General features: G+C 36.6%; 1 protein-coding gene across 1 annotated transcript in view; it reads right to left on the bottom strand.

The window, feature by feature from the left end:
• The window catches only part of CARMIL1 (capping protein regulator and myosin 1 linker 1), a 295,366-nt gene that overhangs the window by 164,114 nt on the left and 111,043 nt on the right, over nt 1-20,209 (bottom strand). The window contains exons 13-16 of the mRNA XM_042782185.1: nt 16,644-16,713; nt 3,674-3,755; nt 2,389-2,488; nt 2,231-2,285 (exon numbers count right to left, since the gene is read on the bottom strand). Of these exons, the coding sequence (XP_042638119.1) occupies nt 2,231-2,285; nt 2,389-2,488; nt 3,674-3,755; nt 16,644-16,713 (307 nt within the window). The remainder of the gene's footprint in view (nt 1-2,230; nt 2,286-2,388; nt 2,489-3,673; nt 3,756-16,643; nt 16,714-20,209) is intronic.

The following is a 20,209-nucleotide window of genomic DNA, read 5'->3' as shown; positions in this document are numbered from 1 at the left end:
ACAACCATTATCTATAGCTGAAGACGACACTCAAGCCCACGGCTATCTAGATTTTCCACACACAACAGAACATGCAAAACTGGACAAATAGAATATTCCATGGACTGTCAAAAGCAAGCTCCACATTCATAATGTCAGAACGTAAAAACCAAAGAGATTATTTTTACTATTTAAAACTCTTAATTTTTTTTTAAATGAGCCCAATTGTGTCAGTTATTGGTGGAACTTTTGTTATCACAAGAGTCAACTCCTAATCATTTTAAATTGTTTTGTACATTACTGATTCGGAAGTAGGGAAAAAAAATAGATAATTGCTTTTCAAAAAAGTCACCTATTCTTCAATGACGCAAACATAAAATGCTTTTCATTTTATGACATTATAAGCAGCATGCTATTAAAACTTAGACCTCAACAGAAATCACATTTACACAGCAAACTTTATCCTTCCCAAATATGTTTTTAGACATATTTTAAATGTCAACATTATCTTTACGTGGGAGACTTTCAAAATTATAGAAGTGGAATTTGAAGACTGGAATTGACTCAATGGCAGTGGGCTTTCATGTAATAAGTAGAACATTAAAATAATATTTTTTTTCTAAATTGTGTGCTAAGAAACAAGTATTTGAAGATGAATATTAAATATGATTCTGCAATATAAGCTTTTGCAAACTTTCAAACCTGAACCAATATTGGGAAATCAGAAACCCAGATAAAGCAGACTGATTTCAAGTAAAATTTAATAAGTAAAATAAACATCAATAATTCTGAAAAATATGAACTATATTCTAATTACACACCTAATTTTAATAATCCAGCATAAGAGTAACAAAATGTGAGGTTTATTAGCAAATGAGAACAAAGAGAAGTGCTTGAATTAATTAATGAGTTTCATTTTCTAACCCACAGGTTATAAATTACTACATTTACAAAATGAAGAGGCAAGAGAACAAAATTTTCTCTTCTCTTCCATTTCATAACCAAAAACAAACCAAAAAACCTGTGGCTACTGTGTCACATCCAACTCATGGAGATCCTATGTGTTACAAAACAGAACTGCTCTACAGGGTTTTCTTGGCTATAATCTTTACTAAAGCAGTTAGCCAGGCCTTTCCTCTGTGTTGCCACTGGGTAGGTTTGAACCATTAACTTTTCAATTAGTACTCAAGCACAAACTGTTCATGCCACCCAGGGACCATACACTCCTTTTCAAAAACTCGTAAAATGATGTGACCAACGGTAAGGGAAAAAAAAAATTCCAGTTCCTGTCTCTCCTAGCTCCTTAAAGCCTTCCTAGAAAAGTTAACTGACTTTTTGTAATGGAATTTGCTATTACCACATATGAGTTCAAAAGAAGAACTGATACTGCTTTTTTCAATGGAGAATACCTTGCATGATTAATATAGGAAACTAGCCTCATGACCTGCCAAAATAGCTGTAACAAAACATGAATAATGTTAATCTTCATAGCAGGAATATAAACTAATGAGGTTTTTAGGAACCATAAAAGCTGAGTTTGGCAACTAAGAGAGGAAAGAGACAAAAATCTCAAATAGCACCAATAACAGATAATGTGAGACACTCAAGTTCTAAATTAAATGGATTAATGGTAGAGTGCTCTTACTTTATCCATAAAATACCTTTTTCTTTTCTTAATGCATTTCCAAGGGCAGCAAAACAGGGTGCTATGTGAAATGAAATTTCTTTACCCTGAACCAAGTCTTGGCCAGGGGCAATTAAAGGGAATAAAATATAAGAAGGATTACTAGAGCTCAAGAAGAAATTTAAGATGGGGAACTTTTTTAGTCTATTTTAAGTCTGCATAATTACTAGATGAAATTCAAATTAGCAAAATGATGTTTCTCAGCATGATATAAGGTCGCAAAGTTAACTCACGCCTGCAGATTAGTGCCTTAGCTGAAATTAGGAAATAGTAAGGCTCACTAAAAGATGATTTTAGGAGTAAATTTATGCTTCTTTCTCTGTGAAGTACAATTTTCCTTTAATTGGAGATAAGTTGAATGAAATGAAGAATAAATAAATTTTATACATTCCAATATCTACTACAACATTGATATTCATTCCTTTTTATAAAAAAAGAAACAATAATAGAAGATGTACACCTAGATAAAATTATCTGAAAGCATCTCAGCATTATCTCAGTAAAAATAATTAGTAATCATTTCAACAAACACAATATTTTAGTCCAAAGTTTTAAAGTAATACTCACTGATTCTTCATCTTGAATCATCTGTACTAAGTTGTCCAATACAGGGGTCAGATTTCTAAAGAGATTTTAAAGATGTGAGGACAGTGGAGTCAAATCAAAAGCTTTCAGGAGGCTGGTTATTTTCATCATTGTCATATAAAAAAATTCAAAACTCTTACTTGGATTTCATATTATTAAAATTTTTGCCTAATGCCAGATGTTGTATTGATCTGTTTTTACTGAGCCACACTATTAAGGTGGAGAGGTCAGATTCTAAACCTGTGAAAAAATCAAAGTGGAGAATCAAAATCTAGGTGTATAAACAAATTCTCAGATGCAACACAGTAAAGCAAAGATTAGATATAATTGGATAACTAACTGTACCATAATGAGGGACCTGGGAATTTTTATCTTTTTATGTTGAAAGCAGTTTTTTTGTTCTGTTTTATTTCCTACTATTTCACAGGAATAAACTCACTCTCTACAAAGACTTATCTCAATCTCTTACACAAATAGTAGTTAAATAAAGTCAGCAGACAATGAGAATGGACAGCAGCAGAAAGTTTCATTTCTTCCCTTCACTGTGAAAGAAGGTCCCAAACATAACCACCCACAGGTAGCTAACTAGAGTTAAAGTTGTCTATGCAAATTTAAAAGGAGCTCCAGTGGTGCAGTGGTTAATGTATTTGGCTGCTAACCAAAAGGTCATGGGTTCAAACCCACCAGCTGCTCTGTAGGAGAAAGATGAGGCTGTTTGCATCCATAAAAATTTACAGCCTTGGTAATCCTTAGGGGCAGTTCTACTCTGTCCTAAAGGGTCACTATGAGTTGAAATTGACTTGAAGACAGTGAGTGGTGGTATGCAAATTTAAAAGTTTATGCTAACACACTGCTACAATCAGTAGAAATGAAGCTAATGCAATAAATTTCAGAATAAATTTTAGAAGGGTATGATTTTATTACCGAGAATGCAAAAGGTTGGACTTTAATATTTCTTCTTATCAATGTAGATGTTTTGTTTCTGACTGGTTTATTTTACTGCATATCATTCTGACTCACGGCAACTCATGGGTGCCAGAAGAGACTGCTGCTCGAAAGGGTTTTTAGTGTCTGGTTTTCAGAAGTAGATCATCAGGCCTTTCTTCCCAAGCAATTCCATGTAGACTCAAACCTCTAACCTTTTGGTTAGTAGCCAAACACTTAACTTTTTGCACCACATAAGAATGCTTATGTTACTGTATAGACCTCTGCATATTTGGCCATGAAATCCACTTAGTTAAGACTTCAGCACAGATTTATTCCATAAATAAACTTTTTTTAAAAAACAAAAGTCCCATTAGTCAAGAACTCGTATCAGCTTTCTTTCAAAGGAGTTGGCACATAGGGGCTAAAAGATTCTTTTCCCTTCTACTAACTTGCTTCAAGTAACATTTCTGTTCCTTTTCTTTCTGATTTCTGACTTACCATTGTCAGAAATGTCTAAGCTGGTGATGTTGTGGATTTCAGCAATGCAGCCTTCTAATACCTGTGCACCTCCTGTTCTCAGCTGGAGAAACACAGACAAAACACAAGATTAAGTCTTCACCTGCTCCAAGTGTGATACAAAAATAAAAACTGAAGAGACAGGCTTAAAAAAAAATTTAGTATGAAAGAAAAGTGAAAGCTTATCAACTCCAAAAAAGATATTATCAATGGCAAAGAGCCAACCATTAGTTACTGATGCTGTTTCACAAACCACAATATCTGACATTAATCCCAAAAATGTAAGTAAAAGAAATAAAGAAGATGACGACTACCCAAGTACACCACCAGTAAGACAGTGTATGTCAACCCCAAGAACTTTCTTCATTTCTGACTTTTATAAATCTAATGAATCCTTTTTATACAGTTCGAACAGTTAGTACGTTACTAGATCCTCAGAGATTTAAAACTATAATTCTCCACCTATTTAATAGTAAAACAACCAAAAGAGACAATAAAGACTTACTACAAAGTCAACCATTTCAGGAAGGACTCATACCTAAACTAGATGATTACAAAATGATTTGCACAAACTCAAGCCACAGAAGAAAAATATGTTAGATAAATCTAAAATATTATTAGGGTTGGTGCATTACAAAACTAAAAGTATATTATTATTCTCTTCTCCTTGCCTAACTTACTCCAAAGACAAGGGCAACCTATAAAACCAGTACCTTTTATCTTTTTCATTAAGTAAATGTTGTTTAGTTCCCACTATGTATAAGGAGGAGCTCTGGTAGCATAGTGGCTAAGGCACTTGACTGCTAACCAGAAGGCTGGCGGTTCAAACCCACCAGCCACTCCTCGGAAGGAAGGTTGGGCATTCCTACTTCCGTAGTGATACTGCCTCGGAAACCCAAGGAGGGGTCGCTATGAGTCGGGGCCGACTCGATGGCAAACAACAACCAACAACAACAACAAAATGTATAAGGAATTGTGCAGATGCAGTTTCCCAAGCATTGGCCCTTTTGCTCAGTAAGCTTACTATCCAGTAAAGGTAAAGAAATTGTCATTTATTAGAAACCTACTATGTGTTGAGAAGCATGGAAGGTTCTTTATTTATTTAGGAAAACTGACACATACATAAATGTCTACCAAATTTATAAATGCAAATTGCTACTTTCTACTTGTTCAAATTTGATGTATTTAGTGGCTCCTTATTTCACTATTTAAATGAAGTATTTTGACAGTGCCTTGGACCAAGATCTGTCAACTTCTCTGGCTGCTTGAATGATAAGTGGAATTTTGCACAGATCACTGGGAATGCTCTTTACTCAGGCACAGTCCAGTCAATGTGCTTAAAATCTGGTCTTTCCTACTTCTTAGGGTGACAGCAGATTATTCGAAGTAAGTTCTGAAGGAGAATGTCACAGCCCAGTGAGGCTGGTCTACCTCCTTTAAGGAAACGAGACCAAGTCCATAGCTGAAGGGCCTCTAACTCGCTGTGTGGAACGACTGCCAAAAATGAGAACCAGGCTCACTTTAAGGCATTTTATTTTTCTCATAAGCTCTTCACTGACCCAAGCACCCCATAGACTCATTCCAAGACAGCATCTCTAGACTTCTCCCAACATCCTCATAGTCAAAGTGCATTTCGTGGGCTGGTGCTAGTTTGCAAACAGCCTGTTATTGGTTTGAGATGAAAAAAGTACAGAAACTGATGAGAAACATTTAAAAGAACATTAGCAGTAATCATGTAAGGTCTGATGAATCTAGTAATCAAAACTGGTGCCCTGCATATTTTGTCTTTTAAATTTTTTCTAGTCATTCATTTATATGATATCTTAGAAAAATACTGGTTTAGAATGGATTGGAGGCTTGAAAAAACAAAAGAAAAAAAAGGTCTTCAAATATTTGAGAAGCCCTGTTCCAGGTCACAGCTTATTAATACTAACAGAAGTGAATGTGTACATAGACTGTGCCAAAATTGAAGGAAGAAATAATTTAACCAAAAACTACAGAGAAAAAGGAACTGGTTTTCAGAGCATGAAAAAAAAAAAAAAGACTTTTGAGGAGATGAACATAAGTGCAAAACTCTGAAATGTTTATTTGCTGATAATGACTTATCTGTTGAAGAGTAAAATTTCTACAAGAAAATGTCTACTTTTGATCATTGTGTTAGAAGCTATGCCACCAGTATTTCAAATACTAGCATGGTCACTCATGGTGGACAGGTTTCAGCACAGTTTCCAGAATAATAGAGACTGGGAAGAAGGACAAGGCCATCCACTTCTGAAAAACTGACCACTAAAAAACTTAACAAATAGCAGTGAAACATTGTCTACTATCACTGTAAAGTAGAATAAAAATGATCTATTTTTGGAAATGGAAAATAGAGGTGACATGTTGTTGTTCTTGTTACGTGCCATTGAGTCGAACCTGACTCATAGCGACCCTTCCTTGGGTTGCTGAGGCAGTATCACTAACGGAAGTAGATTGCCCCATCTTCCTTCTGAGGAGTGGTTGGTGGGCTTGAACCGCCAGCCTTCTAGTTAGCAGTCAAGTGCCTTAGGCACTATGCTACCAGAGCTCCCAGAGGTGACATTTAAGTGCTCAATTTTGTTTATCTGCAGAAATGAAGCTAATGCAATAAACTTCAGAGTAAATTGTGAAAGGGTATGATTTTTTTATTACCAAGAACGCAAAAGGTTGGACTCACATATTTCATTTTAAAAGTGTGGATGCTTTGTTTCTTTTTGTTTCTGACTGGTTTATTTTACTGAACACCATTCTGACTCATGGCAACCCATGTACGCCAGAACACTCTTGGTGAAATTTGTAGCATATATACATAAAACACATTTTCAATTGTTAACAGGTAATCAAATACATCAAAATACCCTAATTCATAGATCTATCAATTATAAAGTTGAAATATAGGTTGACAAAGTACTTACACAGTGGCCAAGCTAAGGCAAGCCCAGGGAGAAAAAACAAAAATGTTATCAGCAGTAAGTAGAACAAAAACAGAGGAGAAGTAAACTCTCTACTGATGCAAAATGTAAAAATGTAAAGAGTCAGAAAAATATATCCAACTAAAATTTGCTCCCAATACAAAACCAAAAATATAAATAATAAAATAACTAATTGTCTGTTACCCAGAACACCATATTGAATTCACAAGTTATTAGACGCCTGAAAGTTCCCAAAAGATAAAGCTTTCCCCAAACAGTAAAAGCTGCTCCATTACTGTAAATGAAAATCCTTTTCAATGAATTTGCATAATTAGAAGTTGTGCCTGCCTGTGTGCATGGATCCCACATACCAGCATTGTTTAAAAGAAAGCATGATCAAAGAGGAGCAAATGTGAATACTTTTGCTGAATGCTTTTTCAAATGTTAAAAATAAAATCACATTTCTTTTAAGAGTGGAGTCTTCTCAAAGAAGGTAGAATATCTCATATGTCACTCATAGTTCCAAGTGCATAGTTACATCTAATAGTCAAATATTCATCAAGCAGGAGAAAAGAAGCAAAGAAAATTAAAATCTAGATAGAACTTTTAATAATTCACTTTCTCCCCTCAAGATCACTTGCTATTTTAAAAGACATGGCACATATTATAGATTTATATATATATATATATAAACTCTAAATTATCTACTGTTCTTCTACAAGGGCTCAGATTTTTATTTTTAAAAATTAATTTTTTATCTGGGAAACTTTCACATTTCAAGTGCAAATGGTATAGGTTTCTCTAAGGACAGAAAATGGTTTGACAACACCCAGTTCAGAGTGCCCAGCTGTTAGCAAAGGTGAATGCCAAAGCAATTAAGAACTGAAGAAGGATGAACATAACAGTTAGTTTCAAGGTGCAAATTTTTGCATGTATTATACAGCTTCACATATGCTTCCTGTCAGATGAAACATGTTAAGCTTTCCATTCTATACTCAGGCCTCACAGGACATTAATGTATGAGCAGATACACCAATGATGCTAAATACACATAACAAACCTACCTCCTCATCTTAAGGCTGGTTAAATGACTATCGACCCCTCCTTGGGTTTCGTGGCAGTATCACTACGGAAATAATCAGTTTGATTGCCCAACCTTCCTTCTGAGGAGTGGCTGGTGGTTTGAACCTCCAGCCTTCTGGTTAGCAGTCAAATGCCTTAGGCACTATGCCATCAGCGCTCCTCCATAGTTATGAAGTCATAAAATTTAAAAAAAAAAATAGACCACAATGCATAAATGCCTTTAAGATAAATGATACAAGGGGAAATTGCACACAATTATCAACATTACTACTACCACATTATGCAGTTTGGAAATACTTCTTTTGGAATCAATCTCTAGGACAGTGGAACACACACATTCTTTTGACCATCAACAGTGGTGCCAAGTCTTTACCTTTTGGAAGTGAAGTGGGAGCTCTAGTGGTGTAGTGCCTAAGGCATTTGACTGCTAACCAGAAGTCTAGTGGTTCAAACCCACCAGCCACTCCTTGGAAGGAAGGATGGGCAATCTACTTCTGTAGTGATACCACCTCAGAAACCCAAGGAGGGATCGCTATGAGTTGGATCCCACTCGACAGCAGTTGAGTTTGTTTTTTTTTTTTAGGTCATTCAGAGAATAACAACATTTGACATTGAAAGCCAGGTGTGACTAGAAATTGATGAGACTGATTCTTCTGGAATGATTTCAAAGAGCTTTGAGGCCAATTCCAAAAAATATTTCAGGACTGACAGAATATTTATAAAGCTTTTATATATAAAAATTCTTAGCAAGGCAAAATCAACATTCAAAATACAATTTCTCATAGTAATCTAATTCCTCCCCAGATAATGGTTCACATATGCTGGGCTCAACAACGTGCCAAATGCTATCCCTGCAAACTATTATTAGCCCCACTCAACAGGTAAGAAATAAAGGTTGAAACAAGTTAAGTTACTGAAAAGCCAAGCAGCTGAGCCAGGATTCTAAGGAGACTTTTTTTTTATTCCAAAGTATTCTCTGTTAGCTAGAACACTCTTCTATCTCCAGAGGCTATTTTGAATCATTTTCTTATATAGAAAGAACATTAACATTTTTCTGTCCTAAAAGGCTGAAAGACCAAGGGAAAGGAAATGAAGTGATGGCATAATAGTATGAAACATGTTAAGGAAAACTGAAGTTTCTTTTTTTTTGCCTTTTAAATTTAGAAGTTCCACTATAAATGCAAGATGTCATTTTAGTAAGTAACTTAACCTGTGATGGCCCAAAAGACTAGACTTAAGTTTCCAAATAATAATGATGTTTGTGTTGTAGGAAAACAACTCTATGATTTATATAGTACTTTATATTAATGGCAAGAAATATAAATTTCCTCTTTTATTCCAATTAATGACTGTCAAATGCCTCATTCAGAGGAATACAGAAAGCCCTCTCCCACCCTCAGAATGATAAGGCCAACTCAACAGGAAAGGATGAACAGAAAAGGAACTAGCATATGGTATGGAGCAAGAATTACATATAGCATTTAGAGTGCTTTATATTTAACTTACTTATAAATATAAAAGGGAGCTCTGGTGGCATAGTGCCTAAGGCATTTGACTGCTAACCAGAAGGCTAGCTCATCAGCCACTCCTCAGAAAGAAGATTGGGTAATCTACTTCCATACAGATACCACTTCAGAAACCCAAGGAGAGGTCACTATGAGTCAAATCAACTCGACTATGAGTCGAATCAACTCGACGGCAGTGTGTTTGGGTTTTTGGTTATAAATATAAAAAGACTTCAAGGTATTTCATGATTGTTCTTTGTTCCTGTGGCTAGGTAGATTTGTATTAAATGGGCATCTCTAAGAGGTGCTGGGAGCTCTGGTAGCATAGTGGCTAAGACACTTGCCTGCTAACCAGACGGCTGGCGGTTCAAACCCACCAGCCACTCCTCGGAAGGAAGGTTGGGCAATCCTACTTCCGTAGTGATACTGCCTTGGAAACCCAAGGAGGGGTCGCTATGAGTTGGGTTTGACTCGACGGCACATAACAACAACAACAACAACAAGAGGTGCTAATAAGCTCTTACTTAAGTGCCTACATGAGACACTGCTGAGATATACTATTCAAAGTGATCCGGCTCTTTGCTTTAGACATTTGGCCCTTATCTTGAGTAAGCCCTCCCTGTGGAAATCACTTCCCAAGAAGATTATGGAGTCAGGGAGAAGTTTCATTCCTCACCAAGTTTTAGACTTTAAAGATTAGATTTATCTGATCACCAAGGGAAGTTAACTGCTATAGTCTATCATGATTTTGATTGTCATGCTAAGAGCAGAGAGTGGATTATATTTACCGTGGCTACATAAAGATGAACAGAAATATACACATACATATATGCATGATTTTAAGCTTCCAAGTTAATAAATGCTTCTTTCCAAATGTGTTACGTGAACACTGAACTACCAAATGAACAGTGTATCAGTTAATAATGAAAGCACCAAGCATTTCTACACGCAAAATACTGTAGCTCCAAACACCTTTAGAAGAGGTAAACTATGTATGGAGATGGGCAAAGTGAAACCTAGTTACATTTGGACACCTAGTGCTAAGAAACAAAATGTGACAAGCACCATCACATAGTTTAGAAAAGTAATTTTGAATTTTATTAATTTTCATGACCAGCAATATAAAGTGTAAATTTAATAAATCTAGTCACCAGTATCATGGTTCGCATTATGAGATAGTGAGAGAATATGCAACTCAAATACTTCTAAGGTTTCCTCATATTGGTAGTATCATTAATCATATAATCTATAAACAAACGGACAACAGGAGTTGAAATTGTCAACATAACAATGGCCAATACCACCACCAGGGAACAATTATTTGATGTGAATTCCTGCCTTAAAAGAAAAAAAATTATGTATGTTGTGTTGTTGTTGTTAGGTGCTGCCGATTCAGTTCTGACTCACAGCAACCCTCTGTTCAACAGAACAAAACAGTGCCGGGTCTAGTGGCAGCCCCACAATCCTTGCTATACCTGAGCCCATTGTTGCAGCTACTGTTGAGGGCCATCCCCTTTTTCACTGACCCTACACTTTACCAATCATGATATCCTTCTCTAGGGAATGGTCCCTCTGACACCATGACCAAAGTAGGTGAGACCAAGCCTGGCTATTCTTGCTTCCAAGGAGCATTCTGGCCGCACTTCTTCCAGGATGGATTTGTTAGACCTTCTGGCAGTCCATAGTACTTTCAGTATTCTACGCCAACACCACAACTCAAAAGCATCAACTCCTCTCTGGTTTTCCTTATTCATTTTCCAGTTTTCACATGCACATGAGGTGACTGAAAATATCATGGCTTGGGTTAGATGCACCTTCATCTTCAAAGAGACACCCTTGTTCTTCAGCACTTTAAAGAGGTCTTTTGCATTAGATTTTCCCAGTGCAATACAAAATCAGATTTCTTGACTGCTGCTTCCATTGGTATTGATTGTGGAACCAAGTAACTTCAATCTTTTGACAACTTCAATATTTTCTCCATTTATCGTGATATTGCTTATTGATCCAGTTGTGAGGATTTTTTGTTCTCTTTATTTGAAGTGTAATCCATACTGAAGACTAGTCTTTAACTTTCATCAGTATGTGCTTTAAGTACTCTTCACTTTCAGCAAGCAAGGTTACATAATCTGCATATCACAGGTTGTTAATGAGTCTTTCTTGAATTCTGATGCTGTGTTCTTCATGGAGTCTAGCTTCTCAGATTACTTGTTCGTAATACAGATTGTATAAGTATGGTGAAAGGATACAACCCTGACACATTCTTTCTGATTTTAAACCATGCAGCATCCCCTTGTTCTGTTTGAACGACAGCCTCCTGGTCTATGTACAGGTTCCTTAAGAGCACAATTAAATATTCTGGAATTCCCATTCTTCTCAATGCTATCTATAATTTGTTATGATCCACACAGTCGAATGCTTTTGCATAGTCAATAAAACACAAGTAAACATCTTTCTGGTATTCTTTGCTTTCAGTCAAGACCCATCTGACATCAGCTATGATAGCCCTCATTCCTTATCCTCTTCTGAATCCAGCTTGCATTTCTGGAAGTTCCCTGGCAAAATACTGCTGCAATTATTTTTAAATTATCTTCAGCAAGATTTTACCTATGTGTGATAATGATGGTGTGTTGGTGTTTGCAGTCAAGTCGGCCCCGACTCATAGTGACCCCTCCTTGGGTTTCCGAGGCAGTATCACTATGGAAATAGATTGCCCAACCTTCCTTCCGAGGAGTGGTTAGTGGGTTTGAACCTCCAGGCTTCTGGCTAGCAGTCAAGTGCCTTAGGCACTATGCTACCAGAGCTCCTGATATTAATGATACTGTTCAATAATTTCCACATTCTGTGGGATCACCTTTCTTTGGAATTGGTACAAATATGGATCTCTTCCAGTCAGTTGACCAGATAGCTGTCTTCCAAATTTCTTGGCATAGCTGAGTGAGTGACTCCAGCATAACATCTATTGGTTGAAACATCTCAATGGGTATTCTGTCAATTTCTGGAGCCTTGTTTTTCGCCAATTCCTTCAGTGTAGCTTCAACTTCTTTCTTCAATACCATCGGTTCTTGATCACGTGCCAATTCCTGACATAGATAAATGACAAATTCTGTTTTGTACAGTGATTCTATGTATTCCTTCCATCTTCTTTTGATGTTTCCTACATTATTCAATATTTTGCCCATGGAATCTTTCAATATGGCAACTTGAGGCTTGAATTTTTTCTTAAGTTCTTTTAGCTTGAGAAATGCTGAATGTGTTTTTTCCTTTTGGCTTTTTAACCCCAGGTCTTTGCACATTTCATTATAATAATTGACTTTGTCTTCTCGAGATGCTCTTGGAAATCTTCTGTTCAGCTATTACCCTGTCATTTCTTTCATTTGCTTTTGCTAATCTCCATTCAAGGACAAGTTTCAGAGTCTCTTCTGACATTCATTTGGGTGTTTTCTTTCTTTCCTGTCTTTTTAATGACTTTTTGCTTTCTTCATATATGCTGTTTTTGATGACATCCCACAGTTCGTCTGGTTTTTGGTCACTGCTGTTCAATGCGTCAATTCTATTCTTGAGATGGTTTCTAAATTCAGGTAGGATATAATCAAGGTCATATTTTGGCTCTCATGAACTTGTCTTAATTGTCTTCAGCTTCAGCTTGAACCTGCATATAAGCAATTGATGGTGTGTTGCACTGTCAGTTCCTGGCCTTGTTTTGGCTGAAGATACTGCCTGTTTCCACAGATGCAGTTGATCTGATTCCTGTGTATTCCATCCATGTGTATAGTTGCTATGACTTTATATATATATATATATATATATATATATAAAGGAGGGTGGGGAGAGAGAGAAAAAAAAAAAAACTACTAGCCATTTGGTTGAACCAAATAAAACTACCAATTTTCGGTCATTTTGGCAATTTTATATAGTTCACCTAATGTAAGTGTCTTTGAAGTTTATTTCCAATAGGATCATAAAGACATTTAAGGGACATGATACATAGCAATATAATAAGTGTACTTTGGGCATATGATATCAACTTATTTGAAAAAAGCAAATGTGTAAGCATATGCAATATTCCGATAATTACTACAGTCAGTATTACTATTAACAACACAGGAATAAGAATCAGGAGAGTGTTATTTTCATTGTTGTTTTTGTATGTGCCATCAAGTCATCTCCAATTCAAAGAGACCCTGTGCAAAGCCGAATGAAACACTGCCCAGTCCCGTGCCATCTCCACAATCCCTACTATACTTGATCCCATCACCACAGCCACTGTGTCAATCCATCCCGTTGAGGGCCTTCCCCTCTTTCATCGACCCTCTGTCTTACCAAGCATGCATCCTTCTCCAGGAAATGGTCCGTTCTGACAACATGACCAAAGTAGGTGAGACCAACTCTGGCCATTCTTGTTTCCAAGGTGCATTCTAGCTGCACTTTCCCCAGGACAGATTTGTTAGATCTTTTGGCAGTCCACGGTACTTTCAGCATTCTTCACCAGCACCACAACTCAAAAGCACCAACTTTTCTTTGGTCTTCCTTATTCATTGTCCAACACTCACATGCCTATGAGGTGACTTAAAATACCATGGCTTGTGTCAGGCACACCTTAGTCCTCAAGGAGACATCTTTGCTCTTGAGCACTTCAAAGAGGTCCCTTGCAGCTGATTTGCCCAGTGCTATACGTCATCTGATGTCCTGACTGCTGCTCCCATTGGCATCGATTGCAGAACCAAGCAATGTGAAGTCCTTGACAACTTCAATCTTTTCTCCATTTATCATGATGCTGCTTAAAGGTCCAGTTGTGAGGATTTTTTTTTTTTTATTATTGAGATGTAATCCATACTGCAGATTGTATTCTTCAGTCTTCATCAGTAAGTGCTTCAAGTCATACTCACTTTCAGCAAGCAAGATTGTGTTGTCTGTGTATCTCAGGTTGTTAATGAGCCTTCCACCAATCATGATGTCACATTCTTCTTCATATAGTAAAGCTTCTTGGATTATTTGCTCAGCATATGGATTGAATAAGTATACTGAAAGGATACAACCTGGACATACTCCCTTCTTGATTTTAAACCATGCCATATCCTCTTGTTCTGTTCAAATGACAGCCTTCTGCTCTATGTACAGGTTCCTCATGAGTATAATTAAGTGTTCTGGAATTCCCATTCTTCTCAATGTTACCCATAATTTGTTATGATCCACACAATCAAATGCTTTTGCATAGTCAATAAAACATAAGTAAACATCTTTCTGGTATTCTTTGCTTTGAGCCAAGATCCATCTGACATCAGCAATGATATCCCTTATTATTTTCATTCTGTCTCGTCTATTGGCAAGCTGAATTACTTCAGCTTCTTTAGACCTCAGTTTCCTTATGTGTTAAGTATGGAAACCACATGGTCATATATAGCCATTCCAACTTTGATTACAGAATGAAATGGGAAATTTCATAATGGTAGTAGTCAAGATATTTAATCAAAATAGTAAAAGCACATTATAGGTCATTGATAAGTCTATATTTTGATCTAATAAAATAGTCAATTTATACCAATTTTGTTTGTGGTTGATGTTATTGTTTGTTTGCCTATATTGCTAGGTTAAGTTTTCCCATTCTTTCTCTTTCTCTTCCCTCCTAAAAATAGTTGTTATTATTGGCATGTACCTCAATAAAGTGCTAGTAAACAGATAATTAATTCATATTACCAGAGCTGGTTTCTATTTTATAGCCTATCTTTATAAGAAATGAGAGATCAATGATTTTACACATAAAAATTCCATAATGCACGGTTGGTTTCTTTCTTTTTTTTTTTTTCCAATATATTTTATTAAAATAATGGTTAGTTTCTTTTGCTTATGTGTTTTGTTCTTTTTCAAAACAACAAGAGTAGTAAATCACACAGTTGGTGTTCACCCCAGCTCAAAAGCAATAAAAAAGTCTACACTAAAAATTTATATTGCATAATTTCAGACTTTTCAGTTTCTAGATTTTTAAAACATGGAAAGCATTAATCTTATTCAACACTGGCTTGGTGCCTAGCATTGTAGCAGGAGCTAAGGGAAACACAAAACAAAGTTAAACACAAACACTGCCCTCCAGACAAGTTACAACCTAGATGGGAAAGCAAATAGGAACCAATTTAATAACTGTGCAAGACACTCTGTGTTTCAGTGTTCAAATGCATGTCATTGTCACTAAGTGCTACAGACAATTAGAAAAAAGCAAGATCATAGAGAGCTGAAGTAGTCAGGGAAGAAACTCTGTAGCTAGATTAGATAGAAAAATAGACACACACACACAAACACACACATACATACATAAAAAACCAAACCAAACTCACTGCCACTGAGTCGATTCTGACCCAAAGCCACCCCCTTTGGGTTTCTGAGGCAGTAAGTCTTTATGGAAGTAGATTGCTCAGTCTTCCTTCCATGGAATGGCTCACGGGTTTGAACCGCCAACCTTCTGGTTAGCAGTCAAATGCCTTAGGCACTACGCTACCATAGACAGATAAAAGATAAAGAGCAAAAGCAAATAATCTTTGTGTGCTTATTATGAGTCAGTAGTTATCCAATATTGTTGTTAGTAGTTGCCTTCAAGTCTATTCTGATTTATGGCAATCCCATTGGTGCAAAGTAGAACTACTCCATAGGGTTTTCAAGGCTGTGACCCTTCAGAAGCAAGCTTCCAGGACTATCTTATGAGATACTTCCAGGTTCAATCACCAACCTCTCAGCTAGTAGTTGAGCAATTAACCATTTGTACCATTCTGGAACTTCACAGTTTTCAAAGAAGAGTTCCTTTAAATCTCATAACAACCTACTGTAAGAGGTAGTCATATTATTTCCATTCTGTAGATGCAGAAATTGAGATTTATCGATATCAAGTAATTCAGTGAGGCTTGCCTAGCTAGGAATGGCAAAACTAAGAGTTGAACACTAGGAGTCTTACTCAATTACATAAGAGATTGGACTTGAGCTCCATGGGCAAAGAGGAGACTTTGGGGAGTGAAAGGAAAATGGTGTTCCAGGAATAGGAATGAAGAGATGTCTAGCTCTAAGCCTTTTTCACACTCCCTTCCTAATCTGAATCCAAGTTAGGTTATTTGCATTTGTCCCCTGCAATGAATTCTGTATGTTACACTTATCATGATAAAGCAAGTTTATGGCTTTTTATATCAAGGCATCATCATAAAATACTTAGACAACAGGCACCCAGACTGGAAAAAAACAAGTCATTAAACACACACTTGAATGCTTTCTGGATGGTGTTCTCTGACTGTAAAACTCACAAAATACAGAATATTAGAACCTTCTATAACGTGTGTGTCTCTGTTTCATTTATACCTGGTGGAATCACAGTATCACACTTTTTCCGGGAAGAAGACAAAGCAATTTTGAGGCTATCATCTATTCCAGTGTATATTCTAAAAGTGTTCTTACCTCGCAGTTGCTGAGATCAAGAGAAACCCCCTTCAAGCTATGATTACAAGCCAGGCCCAATAACAGTGCTCTGAGGGGAAGAAACATACACACATTACATACAAAATTCCACACGTTGCACCAAAATAAATAAATAATCTAAGTATACTGAATAAAATTCCAAGACAGAAGAATGCCTCTTCTGAACCACTGGTCAAGCACCAAGCAAGCAGCATCTCACATTTTAAAATGCCAACTGCATTGCTCCCTCCCCACTGCAGTGGAGAACTGATGCTGTGGCATTCTCCTGTCTGACACAGCGCCGGCCCATCATAAACACAAAACCCAACAGGACTGCTATTCCTATGCAAATAACCCAACAGTACACCTAATTGCACACTGAGATTAAATTGTGTTCATCACAGATAAATTCCCACCTGCATGAGCTTGAGAACAGCTTTAATAATGTTTAGAATATTATTAAGCAATTGTTATTAGAATAGCAAAGTAAAAGCTGGTTTCCCCTAAGGAATATGTTAGTGAGGGAGTCAGGCTCCACAGCATTTCAGGTTGTGAAATTATATCTAGATGAGTTTATAAAAGGACTTACAGAGGTAGGATGGGAGAGGGTATGAAAGCACTGGGGTTAAGGCACGAGTCTTGAGTTTGAATCTAGGATCCTGGCTGTCCGACCACTGGATAGTCACTGGACAAACTGCAGGACTGCTCTGAAAAGGAATTTCCTCATCTGAAACTTGAGGAGACTGGACTAATCACTTAAATCTTAGATCTCTCCAAGAGAATGAATTTATTCCACTTTTACAAGTCAGTCCTATAAAATTCAACACCACTGAGCAAACTTGAAACAAAAATTTTACATATGCACATGCATCCAACAAATTAAATGGAAAAGGCAAAAGGCCCTAAACGTGGCCCTGTAAGGAATATAAAATGAGCATGAGACCACTCCTGCCACAAACAAGGGAAACAAATATGTGTGCAAATAACTTAGAGTAACAAATACTATAAAAGTGGAACCAAAGCATCTGCTACATAGGGGTGACTATCTATTCTCAATTGTTCCAGGAAAAAGAGCTGTCTAGCTTACTCCAAAAATACCCCAATGTATGAGTGAGATGGGATGGTAGGGAGTTACAGTAAAACCTGTGAAAGCCAGAGCCTGTGTAAGGCAGAAACCTGTCAGAGAAAGAAAACTTAAATATTTTCCATTAAAAACAGCAATAGAAGAGTGGTAAGACTGCACCCTGTCAAAGATGGTAAACTTGCAAGACCCAGATAAATAAGGCAGTTCCACCAAGTTCTGGGGCTCACAAGTTTCCCTATGATTTTCTCCTTCCAGTATTCTCTGTCCTCTGTCACTAAGATCAAATCCAAGCAGTGGGTATGGAGCTCAAGGGGTTCGGCTGCTTCCAGCCAGAAAAACAACTGTTGTGATAAAGCAGTCTAGAGGTGAATGTCTTGCATTTCCTTTCTTTAGTCCAGCTCATTAATTCCTTATTCTAAAAGCACTGTCCTATGAGAAAGCCTGGTTGTGTCTCATCTACGTACATGCATGAAGAGAAGTTCAATTACTTTTTACACTGATTCTCTTTTCCTTAAAAAAAACCTGTTTGTTTTCCTTTCTTTTCCTAAGGGCAGTGCTGTGCAGCTGAAAGAACTTTGCACTGAGAATCAAAGGGCCACGCCTCTTGTCCTGGTTCCATTACTAACAACTGGGTGACCTTCAACAAATCACTCTTTCTCTCTGTGTCTCAGGTTCTCATCAGCAAAATAAGTCAGGACATAACCAAAGAGGTGCTTTCCAATACATGCTGAGTTTCAAGAACTTAGCCACACAGTCTAACATTACATTTTTATAATGCTTGGATAGAAAATACTTCCTACCATTCTTACATGTGGATGAAGGCCAAGTAAACAACTGAGATGCTTTAGGATATTTAACTACAAAAGGTTAATGATTAAGAGGCAATTGCTTATGGGACCAGTAAAAATAAATAACCCATATAAACTATCCTTAATAAAAATAAAACAGAACAACAACAAAGTATAATGGACGCTGGGGAGAAATTTTGTTGCAGGACCTGTTTAAATCAGAAAAGGAAGAAACTATCTTAGTAATTACCTTTTCCATTCTCGATCGTTACTGAAAAATTGGTTAAGAGAAGAATTTGTACTGAATTTCCCTAGCTCTAGATATGTTATTCTAGTTCTCATTTTGCAGTAGTACATTTGATAGGTTTATTAAAACTACTCAGGCAGCTAGGTGAATACAGAATTTCAATTTTTAAAATGAGCACATAAATTTGAGGGAAACTAAGAAGGAAGAGGGGTAAAAATTAAATTGGAAAACAAAAATAAAATAAAATAAACATTGGAAAAACAGAGATGATTGGTCATGAAAGGAAAAGAAACACAGAAAACAAAAAAACAATAAAGACCTGAACAAATTAGTATCTTCAGAAGGATAATAAAAATGTGACATTTGTAAATCAATAACAAGCTGAAATTTTTTTTAAAAAAGTAATCTTGGAAATTAAAATGTTATCAAATAAGATAAAACTTTCCCCAAACTGAAGAAAGTGTTTACTAATTTCTACGCATAATGCAAGCTTAGATCCCTACATTTGAACACAAACCACTCCAAACCCACTGCCACTGCCATTCGGACTCACAGCAACCCTTTGGGACAGAGTAGAACAGACACACAGAGTTTCCAAGACTGTAAATGTTTATGAAAGCAAACTGCCTCATATTTTTCCCGTGAAGTGGCTGGTGGGTTTGAACTGTCGACCTTTTGGTTAGCAGTCAAAGGCTTTAACCACTATGCCATCAGAGTTTAAATTTATGGACATGATAAACAGAACATTCCCAGACTTTTTAGGGGGATGGGGTGAAAGTTATTCTAGAAAGAATTATGAAGCATGTTGTATTGTTTCCCACTTTATATGGCTATTGTCATGATGCAGCATAACTCAAAATGAGAAAAACACCTGCAAACATCCATTAATAATTAGAACATGGAATGTAAGAAGTATGAATCCAGGAAAACTGCAAGTTGTAAAAAATGAAATGGAATGTATAAAGATAGATATCCTAGGCATTAGTGAGCTGAAATGGAGTGGTATTGGCTATTTTGAATCTGACAATCATGTAGTCTACTATTCTAGCAATGACAAACTGAAGAGGAATGACGTCATATTCAATGCCAAAAAGAACATTTCAAAATTCATCCTAAAGTACAATGCTGTCAGTGATAGGATAACATCCATACACCTACAAGGAAGACCAGCTAATATGACTATTATTCAAATTTATGCACCAACACTGAAGGCAAAGATGAAGAAAATGAAGATTTTTACCAACTTCCGCAGTTTGAAATTGACCAAACATGCAATCAAAATGGATAGATAAGTACTGGTGATTAGAATGTGAAATTGGAAACAAAGAAGCATTAGTAGTTGGAAAATGGGGGAGGGGGGCTTGGTGACAGAAGTGATGCCATAGTTATCTCATGATAGACTTCTGCAAGACTAATGACTTATTCACTTAAAATAGTTTTTTTTTTT

The sequence above is a fragment of the Orycteropus afer genome, unplaced genomic scaffold, assembly GCF_000298275.1.
Source record: "Orycteropus afer afer isolate SDZICR_OR568_19922 unplaced genomic scaffold, OryAfe1.0 scaffold00255, whole genome shotgun sequence".
Lineage (NCBI taxonomy): Eukaryota > Metazoa > Chordata > Mammalia > Tubulidentata > Orycteropodidae > Orycteropus > Orycteropus afer.
This window is presented reverse-complemented; position numbering and strand designations above follow the sequence as displayed.